The sequence below is a fragment of the Lepidochelys olivacea genome (assembly GCF_965140295.1).
Source record: "Lepidochelys olivacea isolate rLepOli2 genome assembly, chromosome: 10".
NCBI classification, from domain to species: domain Eukaryota; kingdom Metazoa; phylum Chordata; order Testudines; family Cheloniidae; genus Lepidochelys; species Lepidochelys olivacea.
In genome coordinates this window covers 20,226,776-20,249,443 of record NC_140420.1, presented here as the reverse complement: position 1 = coordinate 20,249,443, position 22,668 = coordinate 20,226,776, and the positions used below count along the sequence as shown (strand labels likewise).

Genomic DNA, 22,668 nt, shown 5'->3' with positions numbered 1-22,668 from the left:
TATTATGCATATGAAGCAGCCTTTGTGCCAATAGCATATAAACACTTGAGGAGGTTTCATTAAAAGAAACATATGTTTTTAAAAATCCAGACTAGTAAAATTTCAGGACTTCTGGTATGTTCATCCAGCTCTTCAAAAACTTCAAAGGGAATATATTTATATCTAAATTGGATATAATTGGAATTTTAAAGAATTCCATGGGAAGGTTTGTTGTTGGTTTTAATCTGGGTTTTTACAAAACAAATGTTTTACTGCTTTACTTTGCCGGGATGACTGAACTTGGTGTGAGTGGGGGAAAAAGTAATAAGCAAGAATTCTAAGATATTTGTCTGTTCTTAGGTAAATAAGGCAAGAGTTATATGCTTGCTTGAAAATTTTATTGACACAACCGTTTGGTCCCAACACACAAAACAGCACTTGAGTCACAAAAGAAAGTGTCTAACAAAATAGACAGCTATGAAAAACATTTTTCTTCCTCCTCCCACCTTGAGAAGATATAGTGCATGTAAGTTGAGGGTGACACTTTTTTTTTTAAACAGACATGAATCTAAATTAGTACAATTAATTTGTAAATTAAAGAATTTCAAGGTCTTAATTGTTTTGAATCAGTAAGTCACATCATTCAATTAACCCTTTGGATAAAAAAATATATTGTAATTCAATTGGCTATTTTGTTACTCTATGAACACAACTTCCCCAAAATTTCTTCTATTACTTTCAAACAGCAATTTAATCAGAATTACACATGAATCAAAAAAAACAAAACAAAAACACATACATATATATATATGCTGACCTCCATAAATGGTATAACCACCACATTCGCATAAACATAGTACAGAGTTGTACCTCAATTTTTCCTCTATAGCATCATTTGGTTTACTTAGCACTTTGGATGACTTGTAATTGCATCTCATGAAAATATACTTTTACTATTTTTTTGCACATACTACTGAAACAAAGATCTAAACGATCACTGTTAACCTTACAAAATCTATGTAAGGTTATAGCAGATGTTATTACATTTAACTCATGAAATTATTAAAAGCATTCTAAAAAAATTTACATTCTGTTTTTGCTTTCTATAACACTATGTCTGTAGAGGTTTAATAAGGACTCAAACACTGTGCCATAATGCTCAGAAAAACTTCCAAGTGTTTCCCTGTATTCATAATGGCTATAGAGTTTAGTATTGGTAATACTTGGCTATATTTAAAAGATTTTTTAACAAAATCTGACTTGTAAAATTCTGTCTATAGCCATTATTTCGTGGCATTTTCAATTGCTGGCTATGAAATCTGAGCCCACTTTCCATCACTCTTGTACATTACAAAATATAATCCATCTAAAAAAGAAACCATTCAACCAGTGGAAAACCTTAGGTATACATTCTTTCAGTTTTACAGGAAATTTAGTCTGCCTGGCAAATACAACCCATTGTAAATACCAAGTTTACCCAAAATGGGTATAAGGCCTCACTCACAGGACATTTCAGCCAACTAGAAATAAGGTCATTCCCACTGGTTTACCTTCCTTCCAAAGGCTGGCCTTTCCAAAAGCCAACACAAAATACCACAAAAAACTGAAAATAGCTTCCAACACTAGAAGTAAATATTAGAATAAAAACAGACACAGTTAAAAGACAATGTGACGAAGAGTAAGCTTCCCATTTACCAAACATGCTTAAAAAATAGAAAACAAGGTTAAGCAGAATAACCTTGGCATTTCCACATACAGCTAGAACTTTCCTTACAAGTGGAAATAGCATCAATACCTTCCATCTTATAGCACTTTACATCACCTGCTCTATGATCCATAATTTATGCATTAAATGCATATTTTAGAAATATTGGAATCTTCCTAGTAACCTCATTTCCAGACACAATAGAGTGTCTTCATTTTACTTTAAACTCATGACACCAAGACAATCTTTTTTCCTTAACCCAATCCACGTCAAACTGGAACTAAACATAAAAGGGAAGCTTAAAACATCCTCAACTTCCTACAAAGCTCCTCAACGGAACTGAAAGTTTCACAAAACGTTTAAAACAAATTTTGCAATAAATCCACATAATCTTCTACAGACATCTTACATGAAAGGAATTACAATGCAATTACAAATCACCAGAAGTTGCACTTAACACAAGCTTTCCCTTAGTACAATCAAAAACCCACCACACTTTGTCATTCCAATCCAGTAATGGTTAAAATTCCTCAACAGGCTCTTAAAGACAGATCATGCATTTTATTAATACTGTCTGAAACAATCAGTAAGCAACAGCCTATAGAATATATTATGCTACATGTAGGATTACACCACTGATGAGGCTTAAAGAAAATAAAATCCATTCCACTTTAGCTGAGTTTAAATTTTGCTGTAACTGAACACCATTGGTTTATCGGGGGGGGGGGGGGGGACGACGGGACGGACGACTTGTTAAGAATAATTTAATGAATACTGGAAGTTTTTTCAAAATAACAAAAATACTTTTCCCTGCTGACAGCTGTGTTCAGTGTAAAAAGAACAAAAACTTCACCGAATACATCTAAATACAAATTAAGTGACTTCTAGGCCGTCTCATTAAAATACATAAGGGCTACCAAATAGCTATATTTTTGTGCAGAGTCCAACAGTATTTGTCTTTCACACCAGAAGAAAATTTAAAGCTTGGTTACAGGTGCAAGTGAAAAGTTTGCTGCCAATTTCACTTTGTTTTTGTGTTGCTTTTTGGCTGGGCTGTCCATTGCTTCCTTGCTTAGTTGAGTTTCAGAAGATTGATAGGGAGGCACTGAAGAATTCTCTGTGGCACTAGATACCACAGGGCCACAGCTCAAGTTTCCTTTTGCTACTGTGGTAACAATTCTGTTTTTTTCTTCTTCTGTTAGAATCATCATCTCTAAAATAAATGTAACAGCTAAATTATATACAAATATTTTACTTTCAAAACCAGATTCTTTTATGGCTATGCAGGAAAATCATTTGATAAGAGTTCTCTCTGTGCGGAAGTGTGACTAGCAGATTTAAGAACCACAGCACTCTGGTTCAGTTCTCATCTCTGCTGTTAATTTGACATTTGGTTTTAACACTAAATATTTGTCTCGGTTTATCTATCTGCAAAATGGGTCTACTTCACAAACCACAAAAAGCATCTCAAATACTTCATGTGAAGTACTGTAAAATTACTGTTAAAGGGCTGCTGCAGGTTGCTAAACTACTGCCATGTGCCATTGTAATGATGACTACATTTTAATGGAGGAGGAAGTGATTCCTGTAAATACTGCATTTACCCTCACAAGAGCACTGTTGAATATTGTTTGTAAAGCACTGAGAGCTTCAGATGGAACACCTCCATATAAAGTGCAATTTATTGGAAGCAAATCCACAAAAAGTCAGTGGATCATGATTAGCCGTTTGTTTGCTGTTTTCAAATTTGAAAAAAAAGTTATCAGTAAAGTCTGATCAGTACCATGTAGGCTACGCCTACACTTCGGGTGTGGTGTAGAGTACAGGCACTGTGTGCGTAGCTATGTGTAACAGTGAAAGGCTCCAGCAGGGAAAGGCTCTGGCAGTGGGGAGGCAATGGGACACCACACTGCTAAAAGCAGCAGTGTAGATGTGGGAGAGAGCCATGTAGAATATATAACCTGGGGATTCAGGCACACAGGGTACTCTACTTGCCTAACCTGTCTCTTACCACCTACACTGCTATTTATACTTATTCTAGCTGTGCACGCAGTGTCTGTACTCTACATGCCACTGTAAACATTTACCTGGCTTCCAGGTACGTGCCTATGGCTATTAACTCTTACCAGAGAGAGGTGGAGTGCGTTCCTCAAACTGAATGAGGTCTGCAGACTCAAGAATGACTGGATCAGGTCTCAGTTGTGGGGATGGTAGGCAGGAAGGAACTGGTTCACACAAGAGGTCAACAGGTGATGTATTTGTGAGGCAAAGGAGTTCTTGTTCAGTTTGATTAGAAACTGCAAAAATTAAATGATCTTTCAAAATATCACCAATTTTAAATATCTAAATGCCATAGTAAATATATTAATAGTTGGTAAATGCCAAGTCTGCAGCCAAAATGCTCTAAGGGGATTTATAGACTAAACCCACACTGAAATTTGTTCAACCCAAGTCTGACACACACCCCTCCCCCTTGTAACATGACCTGACGTTTGCCAAGCTTGGACCCTGAGAGAAAGGCAAGGGAGTAAGTTCCAGAGGAAGAGAACTTTAAGCAAGAAAGTCAGCTGCCACACTCAGACACTATTTCCATGTAGAAATGCCAAGCTCCTATCAACCATTGCAGGAGGACATGTTCTCTTAAAGAACTGATCCCTAACCAGATAAGATTTTAAAGAACATATTTAATTGCATATTGAATGAGGCCTGGTCTACATGTAAAAGTTGGATGTAGCTATGTCAATATATCATAGGTGTGAAAAATCCACACCCCTGACCAACACAGCGATGCTGACCTAACCCCCAGTGTAGGCAGAGCTATGTTGTCAGAAGAATGCTTCCACTGTAGCTCGGGGAGGTGGATAAACCCCTTCCATCCATCAGTGGATAAACTCCTTCCATCAGTGTAGGCTGTATCTACACTACAGGGTTATATACCAGCATAGCTATGGCAATGTAGCTATGCCAGCATTGTCTGTAGTGTAGACATACCCTGAATCGGTAGTGAGTTCAGGGCATATTATCCTACTCCTCACAGAAATAGCCTTAGTGTGTTCCTTCCAACATCAACTAAAGCGTCTGTCTCAAGGGCCATTCTATTACAGTAATCTAGCATAGAGGTGACAAAGGAATTGGTAACCATGGCAAGGTCTGTGCAACAAGGCACAGGCTCCTGGCTACCTGCAGCTGGAAAAAGACTACACCAACAAAACTAATACTGCTATTAGCAGATGTAGCAGCAGCAAGGGAGAGCTAAGGCTGCAAATCATATGCAAAAAAGGCAGTACTACAGCTGCATGTCAAGGTACAGACAATCCTGTGCTCGTGGAATTCTCCAGTGGGCCACTGTCATTTACATTTAATCTCACTTTAGCTTGTCTTCAACTTCCATTGAGATGAAGGGAATTAAGGGAACTCATCTGAAAAAGATTTTCAGCAACTTGGAAGATCAAACCTTTGTGAGGAGGAGCACACAGAAACAGGCTCCTCCTCACAAAGAGGAATGTACGTCTAAGACCTTCGTGAAAGAAGTCTGATAGCTTTAAACTCCATACATCATAGAAGCTTACTTCAAATAACTAAGTCACACAGCTCTTTCCCCATCCTGCTTTGCTTTCAGTGTATTTCTCCACAGACTGAACCACTTTATTATACACATTAAGTTTGCATTACCATCACGAGGTGTTCCTAGTTTTAATTCCATTGACGCAGTGGATCCTAGAATCTCCATAATGTGTCCATTATTGTCAGCAAGTTGATTTCCATGATCATCCACATGATCAGCAGGGGAAAAACTGGGTGAGCTAAAACGAGCTTCAAAAAAAAAAAAAAAAAAAGGCAAGTTCATTGGTCTCTGATCACCTCTAAAAAGATACTTGTAAACTTCAGTGTGATAGTTGGTTTATGAAGTTCAATTGGCTTACTTACTTTTCATATCATTCTTTAGTACTACAATTCTCTTATGCCCATGTCCTTTGATCCAGACCACCTATTTATAAGACAAAAGTACAACCTAACCAGAGCGCACACACTAATCTCAACACCTAACCCATACTACTCCCCACTTCTCACACACTATGACAACATTTCTAAAGGAATGCAAGCTAACCCACCAGACTATTCACATTAGATTGCTCAATTAAAAGTCTTGTCTTGATAAGTAAAAAGAGAAGCTAAACAGCATAACCGGATGTCTGATGCTCATGCATTTTTCAGCCCCATATTTTCAGAACAGATTGGAGAGCTGTTATTGTTAATTGCTCTCCAAAAAGATTAGTTTACTTGAAAAGCTTATAACCAAAGATAATAGGCTGACATCTGAGATGCCACACTAGAATTCAAATATGTGGCATTCCCATAGCTTTTAGATTAGTAGTAAGGGTTCAAAGTTACATGGCTATTGGGATATTAGGAGGTAAACCTAGCGCAATAAATATGCAACTCAGCAACTGCACTACATTGTTTCTCTTTAGCAACTATAGGAACAGTCAATTCTCACTTGGTGGATGCTAGCAACATTTCTGCTCCATAAAGGAGTGGGGGTTTTTTGCTGCATTTTTATTTACATGTGCATTCGATTCAAACAATGAATACACAGAGAGTCATATTCACTCAGTTGACAAGTCCAGTTCAGCAAAATTGAGATTGTTAAAATATGTAACATGTCTAGTATGAATTTCCTTGTAACTATAGCAGCAGATCACACAGAGTATAAAGCAGAATTTCAGTTGCATGATGTATTTAAATTAAATGCTCTAAGAAACTGTTACTGAAAATATTCAGGAATCTTAAATTAACTTAAGTTTATGATGCAATAACAACATTCTTCAGACCTGTGGAATTGCTCCCAGGAGCTCTTCTAGACTATTATATCCATATATTTTGGGCTGCAACACTTCTCCTGTATATTTGCTATATGCTGTTGGGAACTCATGAAGGAAGATCTGCTGGTAGTGGTAGGTGTGAAGCAAGGATCTCACATTCTTTGCAAACAAATACAGATTTGTGAGTTTCACATACTCTTCTGCCACATCATTGGTAAAAACCTGCACAAAAGCAAAGAAATGTCACCATACAAATGTATGCTTCTGTTAGTCACAGTAATATCCTTTGAAAGTACAAGGAAGTACCACATATTGTATCACAACTAAAGCCAAATAAAGTGAATTAAGTATGGTTCTAAAAACCAAATCAGCTTTCCTACTAGCTTCCATACCTCAACCAAGTAAGGCAGACTCTTCAGGAGTTCAGATAAGGTCACAAATCCATATTCACATGGATTAAGGGGAGCACTGTGGATAGTTTCATAATGCCTTTTAAGCTCGTCAACAGAAAGAAAGGTGGTTTCATCCCAAGACATCATCAATACCAGCAGTTGTGCAGTCAGAGTACGTAGAGACTTTCTGTTTATCAGCTGAATCTGTTTACCAGATTCTGTGTCAGCAGCCTGAAGAATTTTGATGTTAAAAAACAGAAGAAAAATGAATGAGTCTGGGTTCTATAAAATGGGTACTGTTTGTACCCAAAAAGGCCTAACGAACATTTTCCAGTAGATAATCTAAACTGTAAAAGAAAAAAGCTTTCTACATGGAAATATTTTGACCTTAGAAATAATTCTGCTGCAGCAGTTTTATAGTCTCTGGTGCCCCATAGGACAAAGCAGTTTACAGGTCTATTTATTTTCTTTCAGTCAGACAAAGTCAAAGCACCAATTCTCTGGGCAAAACACAAAGGAATTTCAAAGGGAGGAAAAAACCCAATGATTCCCATTGCAATGAAATAGGTAAAAATATAAATTAAACGTGCAATCCTGATATTTTAAAACAGTTTAGACAAGGAATTTAATGTCTTTGGTTCTACAAACACACGAAATCTAAGCTTTTTTTTTTTTTTAAATTAAGTCCACACTAAAAACAGTTTACCTTCACAACGTGGCAAAGTTTTTGCATTAAAGCTAGAACTGAGCTGACATCGTAGTCATGAAGGCGCAATGTGTAACCAAATGTTTTACTATATTCTGTAAGTAAATCAGTCATCATAAGGCAGTTGTCTTTCTGAGATCGCAGCAGTTTAACTAACTGGGCTGCTAGAGCTTTGACCCGTTCCACCTCTGTCAGCGTCAGAATTTTTTCCTCTCCACATTCTAATACCTTAAGGGGGGGGAAAAAATGAAGTTACACTTTGTTAATGAAGTTACTTACCTAAGCTGACTGGAAAACCCAGTTTGCAACTAGCATTCAGTAAAGGATATTTATATAACTATTTTACTAACGATTCAGCCACTTTACACAAGACATCTACATGAAAGCAAGCAGAGTTAACAAACATTCCTCAAGAGCGAAAATCACGTAAGTCGCACTTAAGCTATTGAATTTAGTCTGCTTTTATTGTCTAAACTAAGTCAAATAGAGAAAGTAAATAAAGTTTGTTGTAAACTAGATTTTTAAAATTCAGTTTCAATAATTCAAGGTTATTAACAAAGGTGGTTTTTTTAAGTCTTTAACCTGATAGTGTCCTTTAAACAAACAAAAAAATTATATGGTCTATGAAAAATAGTAAATATAACTAACTAACCAAGTATAATCATGAAAGGTTAGAATTGCAGGCAGATACACAATTCACAACTCCTACTGAAGTTAACTACCTGGAAATAGCTCTTGATGATAGTAAGAATACAGTCTATTCAGGTGAGAGCTGAAAAATGCTTAAATATACCTTAGAATTTCTACAACTTACTTGCAAGACATCTGGTATGGCTTCAAAAAGTTCAAGTAGTTTGGTAAATCCATAATAAGCAAGTTTGCACTGACGGCCAAAGTGGTGGTGGTAAGAAGGAATAAATTTATTAAAGGGCATTCGGAAATGGGGTTGATGACGCAGCAAGTCAACTACCTCCTTAGAGAATTGCTTTGTTCTTTCAATTTCTTCCTGGGTACGTTCTAAAAGTGAAAGACATTAAAAGGAAGTGAACAGCCACAGAATAGTTAGTTTACAAGGCAAGAAAGGGAATATAAAGAAAATGCAGGGCATCAACATTAGCATATTTTTATCTTTTTATCAGCCACAAAAACTATTATTTTTTTGTTGGAAGAACTTGCCAATACAGCAGAAAGTCTCTGCCATGCTTACATATTTACTTTGTAAAATCAATCATGTGGCAATCACTGTACAGTATTTACTAAGCAAGTTTCTTATCTTATACTCCAACAATTTCTTCCCCTCTAGCCATCCTGCACAAAGTTTAAACTTACACCCAATATTACTTAGCAAAATGAATACAAAATAGAACACTAACATAACATTCAATTTATTCCATTACAGAAATTTTGCTTTTTAAATGGCTAGGATTATACATAACTACCTCTTAGTCATGGGATTATGATAATATAATGGCATAATTTGGCAACAAGTACAGAAGAAAATCGTCAAAGGAGAGGGACATCTTAATTCTACATTTGGATTTGCTTTATCCGATTAGCTAATTTGAAGTTATGTGAGAACACAAAATATACTGGCAATAGTGAAGGCAGAATGTGATTTTTATAAATTAATAAACTAAAATTTTTACAGATCAAAATGATGATATGGCCATACCTCTTTTGGGGATACAAATTATCATTTCGTTGTCTTGCTGACACAAACAGATTGTTGTATCTGGAATTTCTGATATTATATCTGCCAACTCACACACTCCATATTCAGTAACATCCCAATCTTTAGAGAAACACCTGAACAGTTTAAGAAGAAAATTGTAAAGCAATTTCAGAGCGCTGATGTATTTTACACAGGACAATTAAATGTGAAAGTTAGCAGTTTGCACAAACAAAAAAAGATAAATATATTAGTTATCAAGACAGAACCCACATCTCAATGAAACTTAAAGGTATTTTCACACTGCCAGTGACATAAGCACTTAAGAACCCATAAACCCAGGAGACATTTGTAAATCAAGTACACAAAATCAAATATTCCTATTGACTTCAGAACTAAGAGTTATACACACTGGTGCTTCAGATGTATGTGGAATAAAGAGTGAAGTTATGTATACCAACTACTGGGTGCCTCAGACTGACTTACATGATAAAAATGAGAATTTAAAGAATGTTACTTCACTAATTCAGAACTTTATACAGTAGCTTTGGAGTTAAAAAACAAACAAACAAACAAACCTTCCACAAGACAAACTAAAACAAGCAAACATGGCATATTTTCTTGTACTGCAAGAAGGCAGCAATTACCATATATAAAACTTAATGTGCTACAGTCTCCGGAAGGCATGTGCCAGCTGCTACCTCCTGACTTCACACTAGGGAAAGTAATGTGCTGAGATTGATTTAAAAAAGATTTTGCTAATCTAAGAATATCAGAGAGATGGAATGTTACTGGCAATGTGAAAACAGCACTAATTCCTTCTTGGATTTTTGCCCATTATTACTCCCCCAATCAATCAGATACCCTTGCTAGAGCTACTAAATTAGACTGGTTTGAAAAATGCTCAGGGCAATTCCCCCCTTCTCTTTTTTTTCCCCTCCTCCTCCCTCTCTCTCCCCCCCGCCCCCGGGTTGAAAGAAGACATTCTCCTTTTCCACAAAAAGAACCCCCCCACAAAATAGGGCATACTTTCTTAAGCTAGTTTGCATTACAAGTATGCCACGCACTGACGAATAAATGTAATGATTTAAGCGCATGCCTTAAGGAATAAGTTAACAAGATACAGTACCCCAATTTGAAGTAGCAGAATTTTAAGACAATTGAAAAATTAAATGCTAAAGTAATGCTGCACTGCACTCCAGAAAGTTCCTATAGTAATAATGGACTATTTTCAATCGTTTCTAAAATCTGATAAATTCCACCTTCTGATAATCTAACATCACAATGAAAAGGCAACAATGTAGTATCATGTGTCTGTATTAGAATTCTGAGTGCCAACCCCTCTTACACTACACTTTTAGAGAAAAGCAGGTGCAAATGTGGACAGCAGATGTCTCGATATTTGGCAAAGACAAAAACAACTTACCAGTGATAAGCCTGTAAGAATTCCCTCACAATAACTTGTTTACTGGCCTGGGATTTGAGAAGTTTCAATAAGTCTTGAGTGAAACGTTTTACTTGGGCCCTGTATGTTAGGGTTAACAAGCGTTTAGAGCCCATACCAAGAATCTAGAACATAAACAACAATAAATCTATTATCAGCATAAAAGCCAAGCAGTGATTTCTCAGCACTGATCACTTGTGACCTCCTGCCACCCCCCACAGTAAATAATGTGATGAGCTATTTTGGTAAAAAGAAGAACAGACTGTGGTAAGAAATATCAAGTGCATGACTATGAAAGGCTCTCTTTCCATATACTTCTTCCATAACAAATCATGGATCATTAGGAAAGCACAACGAACACTTCCTCCAAGAGAACTGTCATACCTGCTGTACGGGTGATTTAGCAGAGGTTGTTGTAAAATCCACAACACTATACTTCCTCTAAGACCAGCTAACGTTAAACACACTGCACTAAAAAGCTACACGTTTTCAAAAGACTGCATAGGATTCTGTGATCACTCAAAGGCAGTATTACTTCATAAAAATCAGGACTACTCAGTTTCAGACAGTCCCAACTAGTAATACTGACGCTCTACTCTGTCTAAATGCAGGTCAGAGTATTATCCAAATAGCCAGCTAACCAAGGCGGCTGAAGAAAACACCACAAGCATGAAGACAAAAAGGAGACTTCAAGATTAACTAAATAGCCTCAAGTTTGAGCTCCTTGAGTCTACCACTATATATTTAGCTTAGTAAAAAGAAGGTTTAGCAGTGACTTGATCACAGTTTACAAGTACCTACATGAACAACAAATATTTGATAATATGCTCTTCAATCTAGCTGACAAAGGTATAACATGATGCAATGGCTAGAAGTTGGAACTATATACATTCAGACTGGAAATAAGGCTAAGTTTTTAAACGTGAGGGTAATTAACCTTTGGAACAATTTACCAAAGTTCTCCATCAGAGGCAAATTTTAAATCAAGGTTGGTTATTTTTCTAAAAATAGATTCTAGGAATTATTTTGGGGAAGTTCTATGGCTTCTGTTATACAAGAGGTCAGACTAGATGATCATAATGGTCCCTTGTGGCCTTGGAATCTGTGACAGTTAGATCTAAGAGAACTTTACATATATTTATAAGATCTGAAAACACAATAATAGCTGTCATGGATATAATCTCAAAAATAAATGAGCTGGTAAACAATTGAATCCTAGGTACAGCCATCTCCTTTGCAGCAATTCACAAGGTTGTTGGACAAATACACTCATGAACTCAGCTGATTCAAGCTGTGACTATATGTGTAAACAAAAGAAAGAACGTGACATTGAACTCACTTGTAATACATGCGGCACTGCTTCCAGTAACTCCATTAACTTGGAATACCCATAGTCAGACACACGACACTGCTTTGCAAAGTGATGATGATATGTTGGGATGAATTTACTGACAGGTATGATACAAGATGGTTGGCTTTTAAGCAGATCTATCACTTCTCTACTGAACTGAATAAGCTGTGGGTTACCTATGGGGCTCTTCGAACGTAAAAGCCAAGGATCTAGAAGGAGAAAACTTTTTTAGAATGAGGTGTTCATTTCAGACAGACATCATGTTACTAAGAGTTTATTAATACTATTCCTCCACAAATAGGGGAATATCTAAATAAATTTTAGAAATGTTAATATACACTGAAAACTCAACTTAAATACTCAAATTTTCTGTTAAAACCTTTGATAAGGGATCAATTTACTGTATGCAACTAATATGAGCACCTTTTTATTCAACAGAACTTTTCTTTCAGACATACTTTAAAAAACAGACTTAAAAAAAAAGTTATAGAGACTGAATAAAAAGGGTATTAGTGCTAAATAATTTAACCACTATTAAAAATCACAGTGAAACAGAGTCTGCCCTTTACTGCTGGCTACCCAGTTGCAGATAAAAAGTGATATCTACCTGTAGTTGGGGGGGGTGGTTTGTTGTGTATCCACTTAACAACTTTAATGCTGTTTTGGGCAGTGGCAATATTAACTCCAGGAACACAGGTGATGAGATGCTCCAAGGGAACACCTCCCTGGCCTTCCTGCACCATTTCTAGATCACTGAACTCTGACATATAACAATCAGGAAAGCTTTAAAAAAACAAGAGGTAAGAACAAAAAAATTATAATTACTAAAATAGTATGAACAACATACCATAACCAATAACCCCATCCACAAACACAAATAATATAAAGGATACACTTCTTACACAAAGAACTTTTTAGACATCCTATTAACAAAATTGTTCTGTGAATATTTCAAAAGCAAGACACAGATTAGATTTTGTATGCCTTTAAAAAAATAACAAACAAAAATACCCAAAAACAAAACACCTTATTGGAAACATTCTTTTAATCCACAATAAAGTAGTCTTTGTTCAACTGCTCCCAGAATTTTTGATAAACGAAGCTGAAGTATCCAAAACTCAGTTACCTGAGAGAAACAGCACTTCAGCATGTTCATAAAAGTTTAATTAAAAAAAAGAGGAGACAAAATCCTTACCATATCTATTCGTACATTGAAAGAAACACAGTTAAGCTTGTTTACCTTAGTAAAGGCACAGTGCCCTCATGGGTCTGCAGCAAACTATGCACTTGTGGTGCAAATGTCTTCAAAGACAAAATCACAAAAGGAATTTTGTAGGAGTCTGGATCAAATTCATGTTCACTGTAATGATGAGAGAAGTACTTAACTATGTTTACATCATACCCAAATTGAAGAAAAGCGTATATAGGTACAAAACTGGTGCTAGTTGGAGAGAAGGTTGAGAAAAAGCTAGAGCATGGGGGATTTCATACTTTTTACAGTATAAACTATGTTAGTTTCATGGACTACCTCCCTTCCCATTCACATAATATTTATAGGTCAACTACAGCAATTGCTTAAATGAAGAAGTAACATTAGATACTCCTGGGGGGGATTTTGCTCCACTGCGTATGTGCAGAATTCATGTCCACTGCAGATTTTTTTTTTTAAACTATGCAGAAAATATATTCTGCTAGTGAGGTGCTTTAGTTATGCCTTTCACCCACCAAAGGCTGCTGTGATACAAGAACAGAGGGCAGCTGGCTCACCTGCATAGTGAGCAGCTGATGGGGGGAGGAGAGGCTGCATTCCTCTCAGCTCCTTGCCCCCGGGGCCAGGTGAGGAGGCACAGGATGGGGGGGAGTGAGAGAACAGACACAGCAGGGAACATGGGATTGCTGGGGAGTCTCACAGACTGGGGTTCAGAAGGGCTAGCGGGTGGGGAGAGACAGACTAGGGCGGGGGCTCAATGGGAGTGAGGGTGCAGGGACAAATGGAGACCGGGTAGATGTGCCTGATTGAATGGGAGAGGCAAGGGGTTAGCTAGGGTCTGCCTGGGAGAGGCTCCCGAACTCCCTAACAATTCCCCCCCCCAAAAAAAAATCCAAACAAACAAACAAAAAAACCCCACCCTGTTCCATACTTCTCCCACCCACACCCAACAACCCTCCAGGTTCGCTCCCAGGCTTCTTCCCAGCAATTACTTCCCTCTCTCTCAGCTCTTCTATTACCCCTGACTCCCCAAGTACTGCTTCTGAGGGGTGCAGGAAATACATTTCTGTATTGTAGTTTAAATGAATTATTACTCAGTTATGTATTAATTTGCCTAGTCAGGAATCTATTTGTCAAAAAAAATTTCCATTTTTTGTTGTCTGTATTGTTAGACACACTTGTTGACAGGTATTTTGAAATACATTACCAAAATAAATGAAACTGATGTGATTATATATTGTTATTTTGACAAATAAAATATGCAGAATTTTGCCAATTTCAAAATACTGTATGTAGCTTTTAAACATTTTTTGGCACAGAATTCACCCAGGAGTCATTAGGAAGACATTTCATGTACTTTTACTGAAGCTGTTGTACTGTGACTTAGCAGCTGGATACAACTAGGAGAGCCAACACCATGTAACCAGTCAGCTATCTGCACACTACCAGCAAGTGCTCTGTTACTAACTTTGGTTGTTGACAACTAATCCTATAAATTGCACAATTTGTCACTGAAATTTGCTCAAAGTTTAACTTTGAGATAACAGTGAAGTTTTCAGGTCACAATGGGCTGTCAACTGACTAAAGATATTTGGAGAGTAAAGTAAGTGGAATTATCAAAGACTTCACAATTATAGTCACAGTGAAAAATTAAGCAATTCTTCTTAATTGCTATAAAAAAAAATTCCCCTCTAACCAACAATGGGATTGAGGTGTGCATTTCAGTCTCAACATAACAAGCATATTTTATCCTCAGTAATTAGGCTGCAATGCATAAACATCACATTCTCAAACAGATGATACCACTAAACCATGATACTAACTTTGATTTGAAGATGGATGTTGTACCATCTCTGCTCTTTTGCTGATCAGGCCTTAGGATCAGACACTTCATCTTTTAATATGCAACAGTGATTAAAACTGCTATAAGATATACATCTCAAAAGATGGTTCACTTTTTTTTTAAAAAAGGTACAACTTTAGTATAAGGACAAATCAATTTGATAAACCATCTTTTTTCTGTTAAAAAAAACCCCCCAAAACTATTTCATACGCAGCCTACCTAAAGTCTTTATTCAGACAATGCTGCTTACAAATGGGCTCATGATATTCCAGTTCTTCAAATATTATAGGACTGCAATTTGCTGATGAGCCATCGTGAGACTGTGATGATCCTAAAGGACTCTGCCGGGCTTGGCTGCTCGGTAAGAGACACACCAAACGTCCATTTCCTTGGTCACGGATTGCCACAGTATCCGTTAATTTATACAGGTCTGATGCTATTAACTTGTGTCCAAATCTAAAATGAAAAGATTTAAGTGTACTTTATTCATAAAAATAAACATTCAACATACAAAACTAGAACAAATGTTCAATTACAGAATGCAATAATGAACCACAGTGTAAGAAATAATTCACAAGTAGATTACAAGCTACTCAAAATTAACCAATAGACTAATTTAAATCACAAGTTTCCATCTTGGAAGAAGCCAAACTAAAGAGATTTTAAAAAACTAGTTATGGGGGCCCAGTTAAAAATATTTGTGCAATAGACTGTGTATGCAGAGGCTGATACAGGAACAAAAAGTTATTTACTGTACAAGACAGAAATTGTGAATTTCTGAAAAGAGTAATTTAAAACAAGTGCAATTTAGAACCTACTTTTTTTCATATATTTCTGTGAACTTGAATATAGGCAGACAACAAGCAGGAGCATCCTGAAGAATGGACATTGTTTCTGAGCTGCAAATATAATTTTGAAGTATTAGAAAAGTTTAAGATATTTATTGATATTTAAATTATCTATGTAACCTCTAGTAGCATTCAAATATTCAGTTTCTTCACTTAAAGACATAAGGAATTCTTTCATTGCTAAATTACATCACTTAATTCTAATTAAGTCAATCGTATTAAAATGGTATAAGTGAGAGGATGCCTTTAGTTTAAACCCCTCACATGTAAAAATGAATATTGAACACTAGGACTCTTCAGTCTACTATGATCTCAAATCAAGAAAAAGTATTTAAATGAGCAGAACCCACTAGCATTCTTGATAGCTGAAAATGATGGAACACAACTTAGAGGCAGGAATTAGGATGCACTTAAATTACATCTGTGAATAATACTTTTGGATATTAGGCATAAGGAGATTGTGGTACAAATTCCGTTATAACCAGGCAACGCCATGGAGGTCAACGCACTTCAGAGAAGGATATAACTACAAGTATTAGACTCCTGCCCTCTAGTTCCATCATCTAGGAGACTTTTCTAAAGGAGTTATCAAAAATCTTGCATGTAAGGTACGCACCAGATATTTATGCAAAAGTAATACTAAGTCTACATCATTAAAAGTTATCAATTTGGATTAAATCTTGACCATATTAAGAGATGGCTTGGCCAGGAAGAAACTAAGGATAGGACAATACAATAATGAGAATTAATAAAATGGTCAACTATATGTGATAACAAAAACTAGTTTGCTAGAAAAATCAACCCTCTCTCCAAAAATTTCAAGGAATAATGAGCACCATTTTCCCTTAAACCAAAGCTTTGTGTGTGTGACAAAATAAATATTTTCCCTTCCAATGATTTCTTTCAGCATAAAAAGTATATGAAGCAAGACTGAAGTAGTATACTTCCTCTTCTATTAGAATCCTCTCAACCTTCTAGGTCTATAATCTTCCATAAATAAAATGAAGGGCTGTATCTTAAAAAGAACAAAGACACAAAAAACCCACAACAAAACCATATTCAGGTGTTTGTTTCTTAGACATGTGAACTTAGTCACACTATTAAATGCGGTGGAAGAGAGGACTCTCCTCATACAACTTTTCCTTGAAAAAAAGAGTTTTTGGCATCTTTATTCTTTGCAAAGAAAAGGAGTACTTGTGGCACCTCAGAGACTAACAAATTTATTTGAGCATAAGCTTTTGTGAGCTACAGCTCCCTTCACGAAAGCTTATGCTCAAATAAATTTGTTAGTCTCTAAGGTGCCACAAGTACTCCTTTTCTTTTGCGAATACAGACTAACACGGCTGCAACTCTGAAATCTGTCATTATGCTTTGCAGTAAATCTGAGTTGTATACAAGTATAAAACCTAGGTTTACTGATAGTCAAAAAAGTTAAATGACTGAAAAGGATTTGTGAGATTTAACATCAATTGCCTACACTAACTGAGTAAGCATATCCGAAAGTTTCTGAATACCATTTACTTTAAGAAGCGAACATAATTAACTTTTCTCTGTGACTTGGGTGATAAAGGTGCAGCTAAGGAAGTGATCCCAGGAGAAGGATGCTTCTACATGAAGATCTGGTACCTTCAGACTTCATTTGGAGTTTCTAGACTGCTTAAATTTAGGTAGTGTTGACCCACATAATACAGTAAGACAGACTTTTTTCATCTTATCTAAATGTTACATCTGCTAATGAACTGTAATCAGCTGGCACAAGCTATGTTTTGCTTATATTATTTCCAGTTTTCTTTCACTTAGTATTTTTAGTTTGACAGCTACAGGAACAATCTTTAGCCAGTAGACAATCTAACAATTGTCTAGGCTGCTTTTTACCTAAGCTGAGACAGAGATTTATTAGCAGCTCCTGTAGCTAGGGAGACCTGGATCCTTTTGCTGCCAATTTTGTATCTGTGAAGGTTGTTGACAGCACTGATTGCTTCTTGTAGATTTTCCATCTGAACTATAGCTTTCAACTGATAATCCGTATGAGGACTGAGCTCCACACTCTTTACCTGAAAGAAAAAAAATGAACATACAAATTCATCACAAAAGATTAACCTGAGTCAATTGTCATCTTTAGATACAGAAAAGTAGACTCGAGAAGTGTCAAATTATTTTATGTAACTACCATAGCTTCTTTTAAAGATGTTATTAAGTGGAAGTCATAGATATGGCCTCTCCCTGAAGTTTTATTTTCTAGAATTGACAGTGAAGTAACATCTACCTTTTATTTCGAGTCATTTTTATAGTGATTCAAAATTTCACCTCAATATTTAGACTGTATATTTTAAAATTTTGAAGCGGACATGAGGAACCGAAGTTTTCAGGGTTTTTTTATTTATTTATTTAAATTAATGCTTTGAGCTATCTAAACACATGGGATAGCTCAAAGCATTAATTTAACTCTTTCAGTGACCCTGGATGTACATTTTCAAAATTCTATTCTCCCAATGAAGCAAAAGCATGAGCTCCATTTAGAGTTTTACATACAAAGCCTTTAGTACGCAGACCTATAAAACTATACACAAAAGAAACAGTTAAGGTAAGATATATTATGGCATGGTAACAGGAAATACCAAGTTCTGAGTGCCAATATTTTAAGGTATCATTCGATAGCTGTATTCTGTACCTCAAAAGTAGGGCACACAGGCTTGTGGAAAGGGAAAACAGAACTCAAAGGGATTTTATCCTTTACCTTGCCATATCTAGAGAAGATTTCTTGCAGAATTTGCTGCAGGTCCTTTCTGGACAATCTGTAGTCTATATTGCTGATCTGAATATCTGCACCATTTGCAAAGGGATCGGGACAATCTGTACCACTGGTGTGATTTACCATATTAAAGGCAAGTGGAGATGATCTGTTTGAGAGGTTTGGAGACATACTCCTAATTAAAACAAAGACATTTTAGTATTATTCAATAAATATGATAATTATACAATTGTCTCTCTGTTGATATATGTATGTTAAAAATGCAAATAAAAAAATTCTAAGCATGGGTTAAGTAAATAAATTTGCAAATCTCAATGCATTTTTGTTTTGGTACATATGCATTTAGTTTACATGGCTAAACACAGACACTGAAAACTTGCTGGAAACAGGGAAAAAGGATTAGAATCTCAAAGAGAATCCTGGAAAAACTCTAAAATCTGTCTCAAGACTGATCAACATGGACAGCATAAAGTTTGGGGGTGGATACAAATTTTTGTCCATAAAATGTATTTTCTACTGTGTGTTGAGTGAGTCACACTTGTTCAAACAATCTATCAGTAGCAAAGGACCAGAGTTTCAAAGATATTTACGTGTCTGGGAGGATGCTGAAAATCCCACGAGGCACCTAAATACTTTTGCAAAAGTTTAGGCCCCAAATGTTTAAGAAATTGAATGCTTCTGAAATACTGTGAACTCTGCCACACACACACACACACACACCCCCCAAGGAGATAAGGATTAAAGGGAACAGCTGACGCAAAATAAGTTTAATTAAAAAGGTAGTCTCTCTCCAGTCTTGTTTTTAAATTCAGTCCTGTTAGCTGCTACCACAGTATTACCAGATTAGCATCCTTATCTAAGGCTGAGCAATGCCACAACATGTAAATGTTAAACAGAAATATCTGTTGTACTCAAGTCCACATACAGATATATGAAACTGTTTACTTATACATTGGAAATAGCCTAACACCAACCCCAGACTCCATCTCCCAGATAGGAGATGATGCTACATCATACGGATACTTACCGGGATGACCAACAGCTCTGAGACATGAGCAGAGGACTGAGCTGTCTTGATGCTGTCAGTTTACTGAAAGCAGATGGGTAGCTGACCTGGAATACGACTGCATCTTTATCTGTTTTCTCTATAGGAGAGTTGGTAATGCTTCTAGAAGCGGGCGTGTCTTTTCTGTTAAAAAAAAATAATCATCATCCAGTAGCTCAATTTTACTACATGAATTAACTTTAAAAACATAATTTTTTCCTTAACATACTTCTGACTGCATTTATAGGTCAATTCTCCTATTCCTGTGTTTTTGGTTGCCAAGCACACAAGATTTGCTGCATTAGAGTTTTGTGGAGAAAGAGTTTGCTCTCTTAACTGGTCTTGCTGGTTTTCAATTTTTATGATGGTCTTTGATTCAAGGCGGCACAGCTCCTTAAAATGAGTAAAACACAAAGGTAGATCAGCCACTAAAAAGTTACTACTCCTTTTCTTCATAAATCTTCCATCTTTATTAAATGTAAAGTAAAATTAAACTCAAGGCATGACTTCCTGGAAGCAGCCAGGTGCATTATGTTTTTTAGAAATAAGCTAGGAAGAACAGTATATTGAGGTACAGATTTTCACTGCAATTTGTATTATTAAGTTCTGTGCACACTTATAGAGGACACGTATAGAGGACAAGAACCAGACTTGGATCCCTGGTTAGTAAAAGTTGTTAGCGCTCAGACCTGGATATGGATGTGAGAAGGCAGAAAGTGAAACTCTATACTCCTTTTGAGAAAGCACCATCCGTCTTCCTCCACTGATTAAAGTCATGCTAGCACAGGGAGGTAAAGATAAAAGGAGGGGAATGGGGCAAATCTGGAAACATGAGCAGAACACAGCAGGACAGAGAAGAATGGTGGTACCTGTAATGTTTTAACATTTGTGGGTTTTGTAGCAGATCCATGTGTCTGCAATCCCTTTCCCACAGTGGTTTTGGCATTGGAAGACTGATCATTTGAATCTTTGCTGAGGAGGCACAGTTTTGGGTTCTTGTTCACTTTTTTTGGAGACTTCACCTTTTCAGCTCCAACAGAGTTTGAATTTTTTGTTTCATTGAGTTCCTTGTTTTTGGGGGTAAAAGACACAATAATCCTGTTGCCAAACACATCTTCATTTTCCATTCGCTTATGAGCACGTTCAGCACTTTCTTGGTTTGAAAAGCGGAGAATTGCACTGCTGCCAGAAATGCTCATCACCTTCCCTCCACAGTTATCTGATAAACGCCTGAGTCTGTTGCTGACACTTTTGCTGTCTCTGTTTGTTGGCAGGTTGTAAACATATAACAGTGTATGGCATGACTGTTGGGAAAAAAACAAAACAGATTTTATTTGGTTTAGCAGGTCATGTAAGGACTTTGTCATGTAAGAACTGAAATATTTAATAAACCAAGATCTAAAATATCAGATACTACTTTTTAGGTTATTTTCTACTGTTCCAAAATTCAATCATGGAAGTAATACGACCAAAGAGAAAGGATTAGTTATTCAAGATTTAACTCAGTTGGGAGATCCAGGTTCAAGAAGTCTCAAGCCTTCAACTCCCATATAATTGAAGGATAGGAGAAGCAGCAGCTATTAAGACTCATACTGGTTGATTAGTACAGTACGAATAGTCAATCACTGCCCTGGAACAGTGGTTCTCATCCTTTGTGTTTGCAACCCAAAAATCGGTGAAAAGTCTCATGACCCATCACAACATAGAGGCATTTCTGAACGCATAGGATTATGAATTTGCATCATGGAAAGAAACAGTGGAAGGGTTTGGGTGCTGCAGAACAAAGTAGTGTACCAGGGCACAGATATCAGGGCTGGAGGAGTACTGGCTACCAGGTGGGTGGGGTTTTGCTTCTCTTCTCTGCTGTTCTGCCCACTCTGAAGCCTGTGGAGTCAGCTCCACAGGTACTGGGTTTGTGGATAGGAGGGGAACAGTAGCAGCAGGAGGCATTCCCTCCCTGCCCTGCTCTCACTGGGTCCTAGCAGCCAAGAGATTTTGACCCCCTCTACAAACTGTAGGCTGTGAACCAATTAGTGTCCAATCACAATCCACCTGAGGATCACACTACGGGTTGAACAACATTGCCTCAGAGGATTTTGTACTGTAGTGTGCACTTGCCACAAGAGAACCCCCAGGACATGGTGTTACAGGTATTCTTTCCCTGTGCTGGCTTCACCCAGCATTGGCCCCAATACAATCAGCCAGCCCTTTTCTATCTGGCCTGCTGGGCATCAATAGGTCTCTGCCTGCTCCTGGCCCTTCTAGGTACCGAAGGACCAACTCTCACTAGTTCTGCATGCAGCTGATCATGGGAAGCCTCTCTAGACATCCACTGAAACTCTGAACTTGCAGCTCTTGCCTTCCAGCAGGGCACCTTCTTATAGTTGGGTGTGCCAGGACAGTGGGGCCTCTGGCAGAGGTCAGCAAATGCCTGATACACCCCATCACAGAATAGCAGTCATCCCATTAGCTGGAGCATTCAGAAAATTATGCGTACTGCAATGATAGAAAGAGGAGAGAATGGAAGAAATAGCAATCACAGAATTGAGGAACAGGTATAAAAAGTTGAGATAAATACAGAGGGATGTTTTGGAATGAAATCGGGAATTGCTGCTTCAATACCACAAGATTACCAATAGTGGTAAAATCCTACTCAAGAAGTGCAGATATGCAAAACTAAGAAAATAACTGCTTTCCCACCCATTCTCAGATGATACCTTAACCCTTATTAAGATCTGAGTGACTCAGGAAACAGACATTTTTAATGTATGTAGCTACATTTAGAAACTTATGGAAGACCTGGTGGTTAAACGGTGGTGGAAAAACAGTCCAAAACTGCACAGCTCCTTCCATGCCAAGTCATCTAATGAGTTCAGCCTCCACTGCCATCAGCCTTATTAC

The 22,668-nt window shown here is 37.0% G+C and overlaps 1 protein-coding gene across 3 annotated transcripts in view; it reads right to left on the bottom strand.

The window, feature by feature from the left end:
- Positions 1–365: 365 nt before the first annotated feature.
- Positions 366–22,668, bottom strand: part of MARF1 (meiosis regulator and mRNA stability factor 1) — a 35,055-nt gene continuing 12,752 nt past the window's right edge. For all 3 annotated transcript variants that reach the window (XM_084641299.1, XM_084641300.1, XM_084641301.1), the window contains 20 exons: positions 20,637–21,071; positions 19,997–20,160; positions 19,750–19,911; positions 18,708–18,897; positions 17,846–18,024; positions 15,941–16,021; positions 15,342–15,578; positions 13,310–13,429; positions 12,677–12,852; positions 12,058–12,278; positions 10,701–10,843; positions 9,278–9,411; positions 8,420–8,622; positions 7,606–7,833; positions 6,900–7,130; positions 6,517–6,729; positions 5,612–5,672; positions 5,357–5,497; positions 3,811–3,981; positions 366–2,897 (listed from right to left, as the gene is read on the bottom strand). In XM_084641299.1, the coding sequence (XP_084497425.1) occupies positions 2,662–2,897; positions 3,811–3,981; positions 5,357–5,497; positions 5,612–5,672; positions 6,517–6,729; positions 6,900–7,130; positions 7,606–7,833; positions 8,420–8,622; positions 9,278–9,411; positions 10,701–10,843; positions 12,058–12,278; positions 12,677–12,852; positions 13,310–13,429; positions 15,342–15,578; positions 15,941–16,021; positions 17,846–18,024; positions 18,708–18,897; positions 19,750–19,911; positions 19,997–20,160; positions 20,637–21,071 (3,726 nt within the window). In that variant the 3' untranslated portion in view covers positions 366–2,661. The remainder of the gene's footprint in view (positions 2,898–3,810; positions 3,982–5,356; positions 5,498–5,611; positions 5,673–6,516; positions 6,730–6,899; positions 7,131–7,605; positions 7,834–8,419; positions 8,623–9,277; positions 9,412–10,700; positions 10,844–12,057; positions 12,279–12,676; positions 12,853–13,309; positions 13,430–15,341; positions 15,579–15,940; positions 16,022–17,845; positions 18,025–18,707; positions 18,898–19,749; positions 19,912–19,996; positions 20,161–20,636; positions 21,072–22,668) is intronic.